General features: G+C 44.9%; 1 protein-coding gene across 1 annotated transcript in view; it reads left to right on the forward strand.

Annotated features, from left to right (window-relative positions):
• Nucleotides 1-1,232: 1,232 nt before the first annotated feature.
• STOX2 (storkhead box 2) overlaps nucleotides 1,233-19,552 on the forward strand; it is a 225,984-nt gene continuing 207,664 nt past the window's right edge. Inside the window, exon 1 of the mRNA XM_040418716.1 lies at nucleotides 1,233-1,763. Within this exon, the coding sequence (XP_040274650.1) occupies nucleotides 1,427-1,763 (337 nt within the window). The 5' untranslated portion in view covers nucleotides 1,233-1,426. The remainder of the gene's footprint in view (nucleotides 1,764-19,552) is intronic.

A 19,552-nucleotide genomic window follows, 5' to 3' on the forward strand; every position in this document is an offset into this window, starting at 1 on the left:
CTATAAAAATAAAGTAAAAAAAATGTACATCTCTTTCACAATAGGGAAATCTGCCAGAAATAAGTTCATTCACACGGCCATTTAGAAAAAAAAAATAGTAAAAAAATCCCGGCAAAAACACGGAGGGGGTCATTTAGAAATATCTTTTCAGATTTTGGTGTATAAATAGTCGCAAGGCCCTTTTTCGGAATGCCTGTGCGACAATATTTTGTTGCACGAGCGTTTTTGCGCGGTCCTCGCCACTTGGGATTGGTAAGGCAGTGACGGGGGGTTAGGCCTGAGCCTCATCTTAGGCCTCCTGCACACGACAGTATTTTTTCACGGTCCGCAAAACGGGGTTCCGTTGGTCCGTGATCGTGACCGTTTTTTCGTCCGTGGGTCTTCCTTGATTTTTGGAGGATCCACGGACATGAAAAATGAAAAAAAAAATCTAAGTCAAGTTTGCCTTTGAAATGATAGGAAAAAACGGACACGGATCACGGACACGGATCATGGACACGGATGACAATCTTGTGTGCATGCGTGATTTTTCACGGACCCATTGACTTGAATGGGTCCGCGAACCGTTGACCGTGAAAAAAATAGGACAGGTCATATTTTTTTCACGGCCAGGAAACACGGATCACGGATGCGGCTGCCAAACGGTGCATCTTCCGATTTTTCCACGGACCCATTGAAAGTCAATGGGTCTGCGAAAAAAAACGGAAAACGGAACCACGGACGCGGATGCACACAACGGTCGTGTGCAGGAGGCCTAATTAGGTGCTTTCTTCGCCAGCACCGGGAGGGAACAAAGACCGGCGTAAAATGCCTGCCTTTGTAAATGAGCCCCAGATTCATCTATATAAGGACCCTTTACAGATTGAACTGTTTCCCTAAGTGGCATCTCCTTCACAATATGCTGGTGCCATTACTAAAGTGGATCGTTTACCAGTCCACTACCATTGCATATGTGTTTCATCGGTTTATTGAGTCTCTCCAGGGATGAATGGCATATTAACTCTTTGTTTTATGTCTTTTATTACAGGCTCGGATCAGATATATAGTGGACAGTGAGATAAGCCATGTTTCTAGCATAAAAACCCGTCCATCCTGTAACATCAAAGTGACAGGTGTCAGGGAGGCGAGGAAGCTCTGGGTGCAGTACAGCGCGTCGGCCGGCAGAGGGCAGCAGCTTCTCTGTAGTGGAAGCTGTCCGCTCCGGAGGGAGGGTCCACTGCTGCCCGTATTGCCCACCTGTAAATTCCACCCGGGGCTCGTCAGCATTGCACTGCCTGTGTGTGGGAATGGCCGGCAGTCGGGCGAGCAGGGTCTTGTTGGTGAGGAGGATTGCCTCTTGCTGGTGAGCCGGGCAGAAGTTTGCAGGGAGCCATGCACTTGCACTAACCATCTGCTTGAAGTTTGACTGGGCACCGTGCCCCTCCAGATGCCTGACAGCATGGAGCCCGGCCTGCAGATCGCCCCCCACTCCCTGGCCGTGGTCCTGAGTCACAGCGGGACCTCCGAGAGGCTCCTGCTGTCGGATGAGAAGCTCCAGAGGCACCATGTGGGTTATGAGATCTTTGCCGACTTTAAAGCTGAGAACATGCAGCATTTCTGGAACAGGAAAGTGACGGCTGCCATCTCGGAGACCTTCTTCTTGGGCTGGATAGATGAGCATGTCCTGCTGATCCAAGGCAAGGAGGAGCACCTGGGGGTTCTGAGGGAAGGCTGGGTCAGGAGGTCCCTCAAGCCCCCTCCAGGATTTGAGATCAAGTATTTAGGTATGGTGCATGCCCATTGTGTTCTGTGTTGTGGAGACAGGAGACATTGCTGGACCAGGAACATGTCTCTCCAGTTCTACAGGCTTGTTTGTGTCAATATCCACCTATTTGCATCTTCTCCATGTTCTCTGTCTGGTGCCCTCACATGGAGTCCTCTGCAGGGGTTGGTGGCACAGTGGAAACCATGTCCCCCATACTTTGCTTATTAGTGGCCGATTTATTGGCTTTCCTACAATTTTTCAAGCTGTATAAGTTCTAGGTTGGAGATTGAACCTTGCCTTTGATGTGGCTTTCAGCGCATTCATAGTTAGGAGAGCATGTTGCTGGTGTCTGTGACCTCCTCTGTATGGCTTCATTGTCAGGACATTGCTTGTCACCTCCAAAACACATTTTAAACCGACATCATTACCTTACAGTAGCCCCCAATGTGTTCCTAATCATGTTTTTCATTCCTCCACTGGTTGTTGTAGACTTTATAAAAAGGCTATCCTCAGAGTCAGAGTCCTCAGAGTCAGCTTGAAGTCAAGGGGGCAGCGGCCTCCTCGCTTCAAGTCGAGCTAAGCCCGCCACTTACCCGTCCTCCCTTCACTGAGATGGACATCCTGCTGTGAGGCTGTGATCATGCAAGTCTCGTGCATGCGCGGTGCGCTCCTTGTCACTGCGCTATCCCGTCTCCAGATCCCGCACTCAGCCGGCCGCTTTCCACTCTCTGCACATGCGCCAGGCTTTTCCATCGTGCACATGCGCAGAGAGAGGAGAGTGGCCGGCTGAGTGCGGGAGCCGGAGACGGGATCGCGCAGTGACAAATAATTCCTGCTTGTACTGGTCCACCGGAAGTGAGGATGAGCCGACGCATGCCCAGTTTACTTTCAGCTATGAATGTGCGCCATTACACTAGTCAGACAGCGCGCATGCGCGGGATTCTGAGCTTCTGAACAAGTGAATAGTGGAGTGGCTACAGTGCTGAATAGAAAAAACGCTGGACTCAAATCAGCTCATTAGCATGCGGCATGTGGCATCTTTGTGTGTATATTATGAGGTAACCATCTGTCACACCAGTAATAGTTAATGATTGTATATAATGAGTTAGATTAGAATCAAATACCCACATGACAGGTTCCCTTTAAAAAGGACCTTTCACCAGTTTTTACTTATAAAAGCGATACCTCACTGTAGCCCATGTTCCCTAGATGTCATATCGCTAATTATTTTCATGATATGCTCCTCCGTTGCGCCGCTGTGCCCCTCGTTCTGTTTAGGCGCCCTGTATGCTAATTAATAGCATCGGAACAGGGAGGAGGAGACATCAGCTTTTATCAGGGGGCGTCTCTTCTATCTGGCTGTGGTGCTGTCCAATCACAGCGGAGCGCGTCACAGCCATTGAGAAAAAATTGGACAGCACCACAGCCAGATAGAAGAGACGCCCCCTGATAAAAGCTGATGTCTCCTCCTCCCTGTTCCGATGCTATTAATTAGCATACAGGGCGCCTAAACAGAACGAGGGGCACAGCGGCGCAACGGAGGAGCATATCATGAAAATAATTAGCGATATGACATCTAGGGAACATGGGCTACAGTGAGGTATCGCTTTTATAAGTAAAAACTGGTGAAAGGTCCTTTTTTAAAGGGAACCTGTCACCTGGATTTTGGGTATAGAGCTGAGGACATGGGTTGCTAGATGGCCGCTAGCACATCCGCAATACCCAGTCCCCATAGCTCTGTGTGCTTTTATTGTGTAAATAAAACGATTTGATACATATGCAAATTAACCTGAGATGAGTCAGAGCTTGAAAATATGACTCTTCTCTGGTCACACAAGTAAGATATGACTCTTTTATGTTAATTTGCATAAAAGGCGGGAAGTACAAAAATGCATAATACTTATTGAATTCGTCTGCAAATGAAATTAAAAGTGTAATTTATATGTTTAGGGTAACACAATGAACATTTAGAAACGCTCAGTGAGGGTAGCATAGTAGAGGTGACAGGTTCCCTTTAAAGGGTAACTCTCATGTTTTCAATCCAAAAATCTGTTTTAGCATATGTTACTGCTGCAGCAACATTATGCATAAAGCAATGTTTAGTTTCTTCACATACCACTGTTTTCCTTGAGTTTTTCCCTTAGTTACGGCTGTTTAAACATTTACACTATGAGGACCTTCTCAAGATGGCTCCTCTGCCAGTTCTCTGAGGCCAAAACTGCTTTCCCTCAATTCTCATACACACTTGCCGTAGCCAGCCGCTCCCTGACAGCCAGTCAGATTGGATTACTGAGAGGCACGCCTCCTCACTCTTCATGCAGTGTGAAGGACCGCCCCTCTGTCTCCTGTTTATACTAAAAGGAAGACAGACAAGTCATAACAACGGTCTTTTAAGGGACCAATGGAAAGGGACAGAGGACATTAATGAAAGCTGTTATTATAATGTAATTACAGATCTTTTGACAATCATTGACAGACTAACTCAGGTATACATGCCTAGCTCTAATAAACTAGCTAATTAAAAAAAAATATGACGGTTATCCTTTAAACGGTAAGTATAATTATCTCTGCAGAATATGGTGGCGCTATATAAATAAATATGATTATTATTATCTATTTCACCTCATTATAGACTATACACCATGTTCTCCACAAGCTGGACTTGCTTTATACTTGAATACGAGACCTCTTGTCTATGGGAACCCATTGCTTAGGCCACTGGTCCTTAAAGGGATTGTCCAGCTGGATAGGTCATCAATATCAGATCAGTGGTGGTCTGACTTCTGGAACCTCCACCATTCAGCTGAGTTGGGGCTGAGGCTGAGTTGTAATACCAAGGACAGCTGCCGTACAATGGATGGTGCTGTTCTAGGTAACCTGCTAGGAGGCCGTGGTGCCCGCTGGAGCAAGGGTTGTCAGGTGTCGACCACTGCATGACTGATTTTGAGAATAGGTCATGAGTATAAGGCCTCATGCACACGACCGTATTTCCATCTATGTCCGATCAACTTTTTTGGTGGATCGCACACGAACGTATTCATTTCTATGGGTCTTCAAAAAAAACAAAAAAAACGGACAGCGCATGGATGTCAAACTATAGAACATGTCCTATTCTGGTCCGCATTGCGGATGAGAATAGTCATTTCAATTTATGGGATAGAAAAAAAAAATCCAGAGAGCACACAAGTTCTGTATTTTGCGGATCTGTGGTTTGCTGACCAAAATACAGTTACGGCAGTGTGCATGAGGCCTTAAAAACTTGGAAAAACCCTTTGAAGAGGATATTGAAGCCCTATTCAGATAAATGGGACAGTCGCATACGTTTCTGCAACAAAATTTACTGTGTGTGAATTCAGCCATGCTTTGCTAGGATTTTCCGTCACCTATTTCCTGATGATCGCACTTGTCCGTACGCTGATTGTTTAGGCTTCTAAATTATTGCATGAATAGCTCTTATCCTGATTACAAAGCCTCGTTTCATGTTTGCATGTAAATGGTCCGGTATGAGAGCAGATATTCTATTTCATGACCTGCTGATATGGCGATATTATATTTGCACAGTCAGTGTAACTCATGTCTTCCTTTTGTATTGTACAAATGACTGGGCTGAGGATTCGGGTGTTCTTCCTTCTCCGTGAGGGTCCTGGAGTATGATTTCTGTCCAGCCTCTGTATGTGGCTGGACATGAGCATTAAGATGAGTGCATTTGCTTTCTTTGGTTCCTGGTTTTGGGGAGCTGTAGTTTGAAGGCTCCATCAGTGGTATTAAACCTGTCAGTACGAAGCATGCGGTGTGAAATGCGATCGCCCTAGCAGCACATACAGGTATATTTTCTTCTGTAAACTCGTTTCACCAACTTTTCATAGAGGGGAAGGTTTATTGTTCTTGGGGGCAGCTGTGACTTTCATTACCTGGATTAGTTTAGCATTAGCTTTGCTTGAAAACAAAGGAAAGCCTGTATTAAAACGTATCCTGTATGCTTAGGAATAATGCTTCCAACTGGATGGTTAGCGGGTGTGAACTTCAGGGATCTCACAAATCCGAACATGTACAGTTGTGTTCAAAATAATAGCAGTGTGTTTAAAAAAGTGAATAAAGCTCAAAATCCTTCTAATAGCTTTTATTCCCATACACACAAATGCATTGGGAACACTACACATTCTATTCCAAATCAAAACATGAAGAAAAATATATCAAATTTGTGTTGTTCCTCTAAAGAAATTGAAGAAAAGTGAATATTAGACTGTTCCAAAAAATAGCAGTGTTTGTATTCTTCTGTACAAATTCAAACATTCACTATATAAACTGAAAAATGTTTGAAGATTTTGCTTTCCTTTGAATAACTAAATTTAGTTGTATAACCAGTGTTTCTGAGAACTGCTGTACATCTGTGTTACATGGAGTCAACCAACTTCTGGCACCTGTGAACAGGTATTCCAGCCCAGGATGATTGAACTACATTCCACAGTTCTTCTCTCTTTCTTGGTTTTGCCTCAGAAACTGCATTTTTGATGTCACCCCACAAGTTTTCTATTGGATGAAGATCCGGGGATTGGGCTGGCCACTCCATAACGTTAATCTTGTTGGTCTGGAACCAAGATGTTGCACGTTTACTGATGTGTTTGGGGTCGTTGTCTTGTAGGAACACCCATTTCAAGGGCATTTCCTCTTCAGTATAAGGCAGCATGACCTCTTCAAGTATTCTGATATATTCAAACTGATCCATGATCCCTGGTATGTGATAAATAGGCCCAACACCGTAGTATGAGAAACATCCCCATATCATGATGCTTGCGCCACAATGCTTCACAGTGTACTGTGGCTGAATTCAGTGTTTGGGGGTCGTCTGACAAACTGTCTCCGACTGAAAAAAAGAACAATCTTACTTTCATCAGTCCACAAAATGTCTCTTTAGGCCAGTCAATGTGCTCTTTGGCAAATTGTAACCTCTTCAGCACATGTCTTTTTTTCAACAGTGGGACTTTGCGGGGGCTTCTTGCAGATAGCTTGGCTTCACATAGGCGTCTTCTAATTGTAACAGTACTCACAGGTAACGTTAGACCTTCTTTGATCTTCCTGGAGCTAATTGTTGGCTGAGTCCTTGCCATTTTGGCTCTTCTTCTATCCATTTGAATGGTAGTTTTTCGCTTTCTTCCTCGTCTTTCAGGTTTTGGTTGCCATTTTAAAGCATTTGCGATCATTTTAGCTAAGCAGCCTATCGTTTTCTGCAGTTCTTTATATGTTTTCCCCTCTTCAATCAACTTTTTAATCAAGGTACGCTGTTCTTCTGAACAATGTCTGGAACGACCCATTTTCCTCAGAATTTCAGAGAGAAATGCACTGTAACCAGCATGTACAACATTTGCTGCCTTTCTTCCCTAAATAAGGGCAATAATTGCCACCTGTTTTTCAAACTCCACACTGCTATTATTTTGAACATGCCCCTTTCAATAAGTGATTGAATTACAGAGAATCAGCAGCATGGATGGCATGACTGTTGGATTTCTATTACTCTACTTCACCTGCTAGTAAATTATTTGCCATGTAGAAATATAATTTCTACCAAAAACAGTGATTGATCAGGTTAGTGATGTCTGACTGCTATTATTTTGAACACAACTGTGTATGTAAAGGGATTTTCTGTGTATAAAATATTGATGACCTCCTCAGAATAGGTCACCAGTATCTGATCAGTGGGGTCTGACTGCAGTTTGAAGGGGCTGTAGCGCTTGGACGAACTCTGCGGACTCTTCATTGTATAGCGGCTCTGTCCGATTCCTTCCTGGTACCTGTTAACACACAAATGTGACCGCTCAGCTAATCACTGATAGTAGCGGCCATTGCTGCATCCACTGACTGACTAATGTCACGTGTCTGTGATGACAGAGCCCGGCTGGGCATCTGGGATTCATCCGAACGGGACTGATGGGGGATCGGAAATGGAAGTATTACTTATTATTTGAAAGTATTCTGAGAGCTTTTTTTGTCTTAATAAAATTTAGGCGGCAGCTCAACCCCTTTAACTCCAGTATGCAATTCCCCACCTAAGGTACACACCGCAGAAAGCTGAGATGTGAGGATTGTGATGTCACAACATAAAGATTATTCTCATGGTAATGTTACAAGATTCTTTTCTCAGTAATGTACAGTACAGTGATGTCAGGGTACAGGGCTAATGCACACAGTGATGTCATGGTACAGGGATAATGCACACAGTGATGTCATGGTACAGGGATAATGCACACAGTGATGTCAGGGTACAGGGCTAATGCACACAGTGATGTCACGGTACAGGGATAATGCACAAAGTGATGTCACAGTACAGGGATAATGCACACAGTGATGTCAAGGTACAGGGATAATGCACACAGTGATGTCACAATACAAGTATAAGGCATACAGTGGTGTCACAGTACAGGGATAATGCACACAGTGATGTCAGGGCACAGGGATAATGTACACAGTGATGTCACAATACAAGTATAAGGCATACAGTGGTGTCACAGTACAGGGATTATGCACACAGTGATGTCACGATACAAGGATAATGCACACAGTGATGCCAGGGTACAGGGCTAATGCACACAGTGATGTCAGGGTACAGGGCTAATGCACACAGTGATGTCACGGTACAGGGCTAATGCACACAGTGATGTCACGGTACAGGGATAATGCACACAGTGATGCCAGGGTACAGGGATAATGCACACAGTGATGCCAGGGTACAGGGATAATGCATACAGTGATGTCACAGTACAGGGATAATGCACACAGTGATGTCACAGTACAGGGATAATGCACACAGTGATGTCACGGTACAGGGATAATGCACACAGTGATGTCACGGTACAGGGATAATGCACACAGTGATGTCACGGTACAGGGATAATGCACACAGTGATGTCACGGTACAGGGATAATGCACACAGTGATGTCACGGTACAGGGATAATGCACACAGTGATGTCACAGTACAGGGATAATGCACACAGTGATGTCACAGTACAGGGATAATGCACACAGTGATGTCATGGTACAGGGATAATGTACACAGTGATGTCACGGTACAGGGATAATGCACACAGTGATGTCACGGTACAGGGATAATGCACACAGTGATGCCAGGGTACAGGGATAATGCACACAGTGATGCCAGGGTACAGGGATAATGCATACAGTGATGTCACAGTATAGGGATAATGCACACAGTGATGTCACAGTACAGGGATAATGCACACAGTGATGTCACGGTACAGGGATAATGCACACAGTGATGTCACGGTACAGGGATAATGCACACAGTGATGTCACGGTACAGGGATAATGCACACAGTGATGTCACGGTACAGGGATAATGCATACAGTGATGTCATGGTACAGGGATAATGCACACAGTGATGTCACAGTACAGGGATAATGCACACAGTGATGTCATGGTACAGGGATAATGTACACAGTGATGTCACGGTACAGGGATAATGCACACAGTGATGTCACGGTACAGGGATAATGCACACAGTGATGTCACGGTACAGGGATAATGCATACAGTGATGTCACGGTACAGGGATAATGCACACAGTGATGTCACAGTACAGGGATAATGCACACAGTGATGTCATGGTACAGGGATAATGTACACAGTGATGTCACAGTACAGGGATAATGCACACAGTGATGTCATGGTACAGAGATAATGCACTGAAAAAGTAACCCCATAAACAATGACATCACAGAGGTAGGAAATAATTATACAACCATGCACATATAATACACACAATGATGTCATAGTGTATGGATAAAGCAATGTCAGAGCACTGTACACATGCAGAGCAGGGATAATACAAGTACCTTTGTGCTACGAGTTCCGCTCGTTTTTAGTAAAACCTGATGGGTTTTTACCATTTTCCCTGCAGTGGCCACATGGGCTAATGATAGTGTCCATCCTATATGCTGAACATACAGCCCAAGCACAATGTGAGCAGACACAAGCGGACACTTCTTCTATATCAAAGCCCTGAATAGAATGTTTTGGTTGTAAAGTCGTAACATTTAGTATTTTATTGTGTTGTAGTTGTTTCGTGCTTGGTCCTGAGTAAGAAGCCAGGGATTATCTCTCGTTTATATACTTACTACAGTCATGACAGTTTAATTATCTGTGATCATTGTATGATGGGGATGGAATGTGTATTTGGCGTCATATAGATTGTTTATTACGAATCCTAACAAAAGAGGCCAGCTCTTTGTCAGCCTCATAGACACCTCACTGATGCTATCAACATGACATGGCCTGACAAGTTGGTGCTAGTAACTCCTGTCCTATTCATTTATGGATCTGCCCATGTACAGTTCTTTCTGCTTTGTTTGCAGCAGTAGGCTCTCCACCTGTGTAAACTACAACCCCCAGCATGTCCAGAAGCATGCAGCTGTTTTGTGGGACTATTACCCTTGGTTTGTCTTGCCTAGTGGATAGCTTTGATTGTACTTTTACGGTACTTCCACGTGTGCATTTTGCAGCAGAACTAATTCACTGCAAAATCTGTGTGATTTGCATGCAGATTATGTTGCAGATCTGCAGTGGATTTCACCCTTAGGCTGGGTTCACACGAGCGTGTCCGGATTAGTTCCGGATGCGTCCCGGTGTGTTGCGGCAAACCCGCGCGAGTAGGAATGCAATTGCAGTCAGTTTTGACTGCGATTGCGTTCCGATGTTCAGTTTTTATCACGCGGGTACAATGTGTTTTGCACGCGCGTGATAAAAAACCGACTGTGGTACCCAGACCCGAACTTCTTCACAGAAGTTCAGGTTTGGGTTAGGTGTTGTGTAGATGTTATTATTTTCCCTTATAACCGAAAATAATAGCATTCTGAAAACAGAATGCTTAGTAGGTGATCAATTGAGGGTTAAAAAAAATAAACTCACCTTCTCCTCTTGTTCGCGTAGTTCTCCCGGTCTAGTTCTTTAAAAGATGAACTATGGGCTAAAGGACCTTTGGTGACGTCAGATCACATGCTCCAATCACATGGTCCATCACCGCGGTGATGGACCATGTGATTGGAGCATGTGATCTGACGTCACCAAAGGTCCTTTAGCCCATAGTTTATCTTTTAAAGAACTAAAGACCGGGAGAACTACGCGAACAAGAGGAGAAGGTGAGTTTATTTTTTTTAACCCTCAATTGATCACCTACTAAGCATTCTGTATTCAGAATGCTATTATTTTCCCTTATAACCATGTTATAAGGGAAAATAATACAGTTTATAGACTGTCACCTAGCAACCATGCGTGAAAATCGCACCGCATCCGCACTTGCTTGCGGATGCTTGCCATTTTCACGCAACCCCATTCACTTCTATGGGGCCTGCGTTGCGCGAAAAACGCAGAATATAGAGCATGCTGCGATTTTCACGCAACGCACAAGTGATGCGTGAAAATCATCGCTCATCTGAACAGCCCCATTGAAATGAATGGGTCCAGATTCAGTGCGGGTGCAGTGCGTTCACCTACGCGGAAATCTCGCCCGTGTGAACGCAGCCTTAGGCCTCATGCACACGGCTGTTGTGCAGCCGTTCCGTGCATTGGGGAGTGCAATCTGCGGTCCCCAATGCACGGGCAACGTCCGTGCGGCGGCCGGGACGGATCGAGACGCATTCAACTTGAATGGGTCCGTGATCGAACATGTCCCTGGGTTTGCGGACCCATTCAAGTGGGGTGCACACGGCCGGTGCCCCGTGTATTGTGGAACTGCCGTATGCGGCACAACGGCCGTTTGCATGAGCCCTAAGGCCACCAGCACACATTGCTGAATACGTGCAGTTTTTCCTTGTGGATTCCCGTGCGGAAAACCCGCAGTGTATTACAGTACCAGCAAAGTGTAGATTTCCAATTTGGCGGTCCGCAAATTTGCCAATACGCAAAGCATACTGGCCGCATGCATTCTGTAATTTACGGAACGGAACAGCTGGCCCTTAATAGAACAGTCCTATCCTTGTCCGTAATGTACATATGGAATTGGAATGTGCATGATGTTACTTCCGTTTTTTTGCAGCTCCATTGAAGTGAATGGTTCCACATACGGGCCACAAAAAAAATCCCGGAACGGGCACGGAAAAAAAATACGTTTGTGTGTATGAGCCCTTAGCTGTGGATTTCAACCTTTTCAATGGAAGGGTGAGATCTGCGTCAAAACCGCATCTAATCCACAATATCCAAAATTCATGCGGATGCCATGTGCGTTCTCCCACACGAGTGCGGGTGGCTTAGAGCATATGGTCTCATGGGACAGACGCACTGCACATTTTACGCTCTGGTTTTGTGGCGTATATTGCAGTAGGGGCAGAGAAGATTCCACAAGATATGTGGAAATTGTGGGGCAGATTTTCACTGCTGATTTCACCCATTGCAGGGGGAAATCGGCAACAAGTCCACACACAAAAAATACAACTGTAACTGCAGATACGTCACAGATTTGTATTTCCGTTCCATGTGGATATACCCTATGCCAAGCATCCAAAACCTGCGGCCCTCCAGCTGTTGTAAAACTACAACTCCCACAATGCCCTGCTGTAGGCTGATACCTGTAGGCTGTTCGGGCATGCTGGGAGTTGTAGTTTTGCAACAGCTGGAGGGCCGCAGTTGGAGGATGCCTGCCCTATGCACTGCACAAAGTGAAATCCATTCTGAGAATCCACAGCAAAAATTGACATGCGGCAGATCTGAAGGTCTGCACCACAGGTCAATATCTGCCGGAATTTTTGGCACCATCTCATGCATTTTGCCGCTACTGTAAGGCACCATGGATTTTTCAGCCCACAAAATCCGCCCCCCGTGATCATACCTTAAGGCCACCTGCACGCGGGTGCGAAAACAGAAAATATGGGGACGTTTTTAATGCAGATTTCTGTGTTTTTTGGCACCAAAAAGTGCATTTATTACTTGTGATTTTTGGTGTGGATTTGATGCAGATTTTCCACAGATCTCAACCTTGCACTAAAAAGGGTGAAATCCACCAAAATATCCACACAGAAAATAGGCAGAGCGGACCTGAGATTTGTCTAATCTCATACACTTTGCTGATATTGTATTCCACATGACAGTCCGCACGGAAAAACTGCACGTAATATGCGACACGTGCAGGTTTCCTTATGGTTGTCTTTTGAGACTTAGAAATAGATGCATTTCATAATTTGAAGTGCGCTTGAGTAAGATGCACCACATATTGCCGCATGATTTGTATGGTTTATATAGTGTTAGAATTAGAGAAGAGCGAATTTCCGTTTATGAAATTAGTTTGCGATTCGTTAACTGGTAAAAGCAGAATTGCGTTATGGATTCCGTTACCACGGACCATAACGCAATTCTATGACCGAATGCCTTTAGAGGCATTCCGTTATTTATTCGTCATAATAGAAGTCTATGGGCTGCAAAACGGATCCGTCCCGTTTCTGTTACGCAGGGGAGTCCTCTCCTGTATAACGGAAACAGGACGGATCCGCTATGCAGCCCATAGACTTCTATTTTGACGGAATAAATAACGGAATGCCTCTAAAGGCATTCCGTCATAGAATTGCGTCATGGTCCGTGGTAACGGAATCCATAACGCAATTCTGCTTTTACCAGGAAACGAATCGCAAACGAATTTCAAAATATGAAATTCGCTCTTCTCTAATTAGGATTCCAATCTGAAAGGTGAATTTGTTGGAAACGGTTATTCTGGTTTCTCGAAAGTGCCGTGACTGGTCAAATCCGCCCTGTTGTAAAACACTTAAAGGTCGTAAATCGGTTGTCAAGGCGTAATTAACAACAATAGGATCCTTTTCTAAGCCGCACGTCCCACCTTTTTACTTAGCCTTGTTCATTAGTCAAAAACGCTCAATTTTCTCTGCAGTATACAGTTATAAATACTGGTTTGTAGCGTCAGCCTTATGATCCAGGGTCAAGTTGATGTAACATAACTTCTGACTTTCACCATAATGAAATCGCACGACTTTTGCCATGTTCAATAAAAAGTCCTCAGTGGTCCTCAGCCACTTCTATTACAACTTCTGTGGTTTTAAAGGGGTTATTCCGTGAATAATAAAAAGAAATCTGAAATAATGCACACCCATCTCTAGTGTCATTTTTGCCTTTTTTTCCGGAGGACTTGTCTCCTCACTTTCTGTGATCTTCCACATCTCCCAGGAGTGCATTGCAATCAGCTTTTGTTAACCCCTTGCGCCCCTGCATAGAAAATAGTCCTGCACACATGGTCACAGCAATTCTACAAAATCCTTCTCCGGTGTCTAAGCAGATGGTTACATGAACGGTGTCTTGGCCACTTCACCTGCTTCACTATGAGAGGACGACCCCCACATTTAGAGCAGGATCGTATGCTGAATGCAAGAGAAGGTGGACTAGAATTTCAGCCATAGGAGAAACAGCAGGGGGTGTACCAGATAATCCATATAATCCACATAAAAAAACAAAACGGTTTTCATCACATCTCTATCGCAATAATACTTCATTTGAAACGCCCTATTTATTGCATAGTAATACTTTTCATGGGATCATTCCTTTTAAAGAGGCTCTGTCGCCAGGATTAACCCTACTAAGGGTCCATTCACACGTCTGTGGAACGGGTCCGCATCCATTCCGCAATATCCAGAACAGGTGCGGGGACCCATTCATTCTCAATGGGGCAGGAATGAATGCGGAGAGCACACAGTGCGCTCTCCACATCCGCATTTCCGGAGCGTGGCCCCGATCTTCCGGTCCGCAGCTCTGGAAAAAAATAGAACATGTCCTATTCTTGTCCGCAGTTCTATGGGGGTGCCGGCCGGGTGTATTGCGGATCCGCAATACACTACGGACGTGTGAATGGACCCTTAAACCAGGAATATAGCCTGGTAGGGTGGATGTAAAATGATACCTTTTTTTTGTTGTAGGTGCTGGCGTTGTGGAGAAACTGACCCTTTTATTTTTTATGCGAATGAGCCTTTAGAGCTTCCCACTCTCCATCTACAAAACTTTTCCCGTGCCGCTGCCCTTCTCTGGAATGTGACACTGTGGGCAGTCAGGTTCATTCCCAGTTTCCACAGTGTGCCCCAGAAACATACCTTTTTAGGTTGGCCTATTACATTCCCTAATCTGACTTCTTTTCTTTTGCCACACAAGTGACCCTGATCCCTTCATTTGGCAGTAACCTCTCACTCCTTGCACCCTACAGGCCTCATGCACACCACCGTATCCGTATTTCAGGGAGACCTTCCATTTGTGGAACGGACACACAGATGCGGACAGCACACAGATGATATTCGTGTGCTGTCGTTTTTGTGTTTTTTGCAGACCTATATGAATGAATGGGTCCATGTGCAGTCTGCAAAAAATGTGGATCAGACGTGGTCGTGTGCATGAGGTCTAACGGGGTTCATATGTGAATACACAAATACCGGCAGCTAACTGGCTTAGGCCTCATGCACACGACCGTTGTTGTGTTCCGTTCCGCAAAATGGGGTTCCGTTGTTCCGTGATCCATTTCCGTTTTTGTTTCCGTGTGTCTTCCTTTATTTTTGGAGGATCACCAGACATGAAGGAAAGTAAAAAAAAGTCTAAGTCAAGTTTGCCATGCAAATGATAGGAAAAAAACTGAGGCGGACGCGGATGACAATCTTGTGTGTCACGGTCCCATTGGCTTGAATGGGTCCGCTAACCGTTTTCCGTGAAAGAAATAGGACAGGTTATATTTTTTTGACGGACTGGAATTACGGATCACGGACGCGGATGACAAACGGTGCATTAGCCGAGTTTTCAACGGACCCATTGAAAGTCAATGGGTCCGCAGAAAATCACGAAAAACGGAACAACGGACACGGAATAAAACAACGGTCGTGTGCATGAGGCCTTATGCAGTTGTACGTGTACTCCCCTCTTTTTTATGAAATACAGCTGGACCATTGTACATGGCAAGAATATTTTGTGTCGACCCTGTTTAGATTGTAAGCTCTTGCAACCAGGGACCTCTTGTTTGAATTATAAGTTTACTATGCATTGTCAGATATTGTGTGTGCGTGTACCCCCTAATAGTATAGTCTGCGGAATATGTTGGCGATATATAAAGATTATTTATATATGCATGAATGTCCGTAGAATCAGCCGCATGCACAAGCGTAAGAAAACAATCCCAGACATCCCCAGTCTTAGCACAGCTCCCATGACCTCACCAGGGGACTGAATAAGCAATGTAAGGTAGAACGTTTCGGCAGTGTCCATACTGCAACATATGGCAGGATCAACGCAAATATTACTGAACTAACAGCTCTGGACGAGCTTCTTGTCCCAGGAGCGCTATCGTTGGGAGTCCTGGTCACTCCTTTGAATTAGCATTTCTCTAGTGATTCCTATTGTGTGGGATCTTTGTTTGCCCAGACAAGCTGTTCCGGATGAAAACAAGTGAGAGACCTACCGCTGGGAGGTTTAGTCCTGTACATGTTCTACATGGCGATATGTAGAGATAAGCTTGTTTCATCTCCATGCTGTCATGCGGGTGACTGAAATGTCAGGAATGAAGTCTAGTGTCTGGAGGACAGCTAGCGGACAAGTGACTGAGAAATGTATATTTCCAGAATCTTTTGTATTAGGCCTCTTTGACACGACCGTTTTTTCCCCCTGTTTACGGGCTGTTTTTTGCGTTCCGTATACGGTCCGTATACGGAACCATTCATTTCAATGGTTCCGCAAAAAAAAACTGAATGTACTCCGTATGCATTCCCTTTCCGTATTTCCGTTTTTCCGTTCCGTTGAAAGATAGAACATGTCCTATTATTGCCCGCAAATCACGTTCCGTGGCTCCATTCAAGTCAACGGGTCCACAAAAAAAAGGAACAAAAACGGAAACACAAAGGAAACAAAAAACGGAACAACAGATCTGTAAAAAACAGACCGCAAAACACTGAAAAAGCTATACGGTCGTGTGAAAGAGGCCTTAGGTTGCATTTGTATATTATTGCAGTTGGGCGACAAGTTTTTTTATTTTTGGATAGAGAATGATATGTTTATAGTGGGTACAATATCCATTTAAGCATATTATATTATTATTGTGTTGTATGGAATCATTTAGGCTGAACGTTCCGCTTCTCTGATCCTTCAGAAGAACGGAAAAATTTTTAAAAAAATGATCCATCTTAGGCTACATGCACACAAATGTTGTTTGTTTCCGTGTCCTTCCTGTTTTTTTTGCGGATAGGATGCGCAAAAAAAATAGTGCATGTCCTATTTTTTCCTAGTTTGTGGACAAGGATAGGCATTATTACAATGGATCCGCAAAAAAAAAAACGGATCAGCAAAAAAAACGGATGCCATATGGAATGTCATTTGTTTGTTTTTTTGCGGATCCACAATTTGCGGACCGCAAAACACATACGGTCGTGTGCATGTAGCCTTAGGCTAGTTTCTCATCTACGGCAACAGCTCTCCAGGAATGACTGCCAGGAATGAGCCAGACAGAAGCTCTTGCGAGCATCGTTTTTTGTCCGGCTGAATCCTGGAATATTTTCCGGGGAGTGGCCTGATCTCCTCTGGGTCCCATTATAGATAATGGGGCCCGGCGTGTAGGTGGCTATCCGGCAATGACCGATCTGGAGAACTGCAGGACTTTTTCTAAGGTCAAAAATAACTGATATCTGACAGAAATGACACAAACTGATGAAAACTGATCACAAGTGATGCTCAAAATAAGGATTTGTTCACACCTGCGACAGCAGATCCGGCAGGCTGTTCCAGCAGAGCGATTTCGCTGAATTCTGCCATTCACTGCTGGATCCAGAGTTAATCCAGCCACTTTCCGGCATAAATGCCAGGTTTCAGACGGATAGATACGGCTACATGCAGCGGTTTTTGTTCAGCTGACAGCCAACATTTATGCCGGAACAATCTACCGGAAGAGCCCGCCGGATTTAGAATTGCAGCTGTGAACGTACCCTGAGTTGGATGAGATATTTTTGATTTTCTGTTCTTCTGATGGATCATAAGAATGATAAGCTAAGCTTTGAAGGATCCCTCAGGCTAGTTTCACACTAGCGGCAGGGGACTCCGGCAGGCTGCATGCAGTACCTTTAGCCCGGCTGCCTCTCGCCGTGCCGCCACCGGAACTCCGCCCCCGCCCCCAATATAGTCAATGGGGAGGGAGCGGCAGTCCGGGGGCACACGTGAACTAGCGGCAGGACGGATCCGACAGGCTGTTCACCCGCCGGAGTCCCCTGCCGCTAATGTGAAAGTACCCTAAGTTAGTTTGATAGGACAGTCCCATCTTAGTCATATTGTTTTATTTCAGTGGGTTTTATATCTTTTATATTGTGATCATATAAGTGTTTTGATTTTTCATTCATACTATCCCAATGTGGGCCCAAATGATATCACTGGGAGTTTGGCTGTATGGACACAGTACATGTCGTATCAGGCTGTCCGAGACTGTACTGTGTGGACTGGTTTCCGTTAAGAAACCTAGGCTCCCAAGATGTCAGCTCAGGGGCCACGTTACATGTAAATGAGACTACTGTCATTTCTTTTTAAGGGCGACTTACACAGTATTTCATTTGTGCCTTTTAAAAGGGGACATTGCTTTCCCTTCTTTTTCAATCTTTATTGCTGTTGTTCAGTTGCTTACTCCATTTCCCCCAGAGGGTGACATTTGTACCATATGTCATAGAAATATTGTATAAGATTGTGTGATGACCTTGGATGTGATTTTGTCATTATCAGTCTGAGCAATTTTACAATCTTTAATAGTAATACATGTATGGTACTAAAAACGATGGCACTAAAAGGGATTGGTTCAGACTTTTGCTCGTTGTTAGTAGGGATCGACCGATATTGATTTTTTAGGGTCGATACCGATACCGATAATTTGTGAACTTTCAGGCCGATAGCCGATAATTTATACCGATATTCTGGGAATTTTCATTTTTGAGAAAAAAAAAAAATTCCTATACAAATCTGCTGAAAATTAATATGTTTATTGTTAATGTGTATTTTTTTGTTTATTGTTAATGTGTATTTTTTTTTATAAGTCTTTTTCATTTATACTTAATATTTTTGTGTTTTTTTTTTACTAACTTTTAGCCCCCTTAGGGACTAGAACCCTTGTCCTATTCCCCCTGATAGATCTCTATCAGGGTGAATAGGAGCTCACACTGTCCCTGCTGCTCTGTGCTTTGTGCACACAGCAGCATGGAGCTTACCATGGCAGCCAGGGCTACAATAGCGTCCTGGCTGCCATGGTAACTGATCGGAGCCCCAGGATTACACAGCTGGGGCTCCGATCGGAGGAGCAGGGGAGAGGGGATCCTGTGGCCACTGCCACCAATGAGTAATACTGGGTGAGGGGGGGGGGGGCGCACTGCGCCACCAATGTTTTTACTATTGGCCAGGATTGGGGTGGGGGGCGCACTGCGCCACCAATGATTAATACTGGGGGGCTTGTGGCGGGGCGCACTGCGCCACCAATGAAGATAAGTCTCTCATTCATATACAGGAGGCTGGAGCTGGCTGCAGAATCACATAGCCGGCTCCCGACCTCTATGAGCGTTAGCTGCGATCCGCGGCACCTGAGGAGTTAACTACCGCGGACCGCAGCTACTTGTCATAGAGGTCGGGAGTCGGCTATGTGATTCTGCAGCCAGCTCCCGCCTCCTGCATATGAATGAATGAAAGGCTTATCTTCATTGGTGGCGCAGCGGCCACAGCCCCGCCCCTCCTCTATGTTCTCTCCTCTCATTGGCGGCAGCGGCATCAGCAGCACAGGGGGAGGGAGACACTGCTTCCTTCTCCCCTGTGC

The sequence above is a fragment of the Bufo bufo genome, chromosome 2, assembly GCF_905171765.1.
Source record: "Bufo bufo chromosome 2, aBufBuf1.1, whole genome shotgun sequence".
NCBI lineage: Eukaryota > Metazoa > Chordata > Amphibia > Anura > Bufonidae > Bufo > Bufo bufo.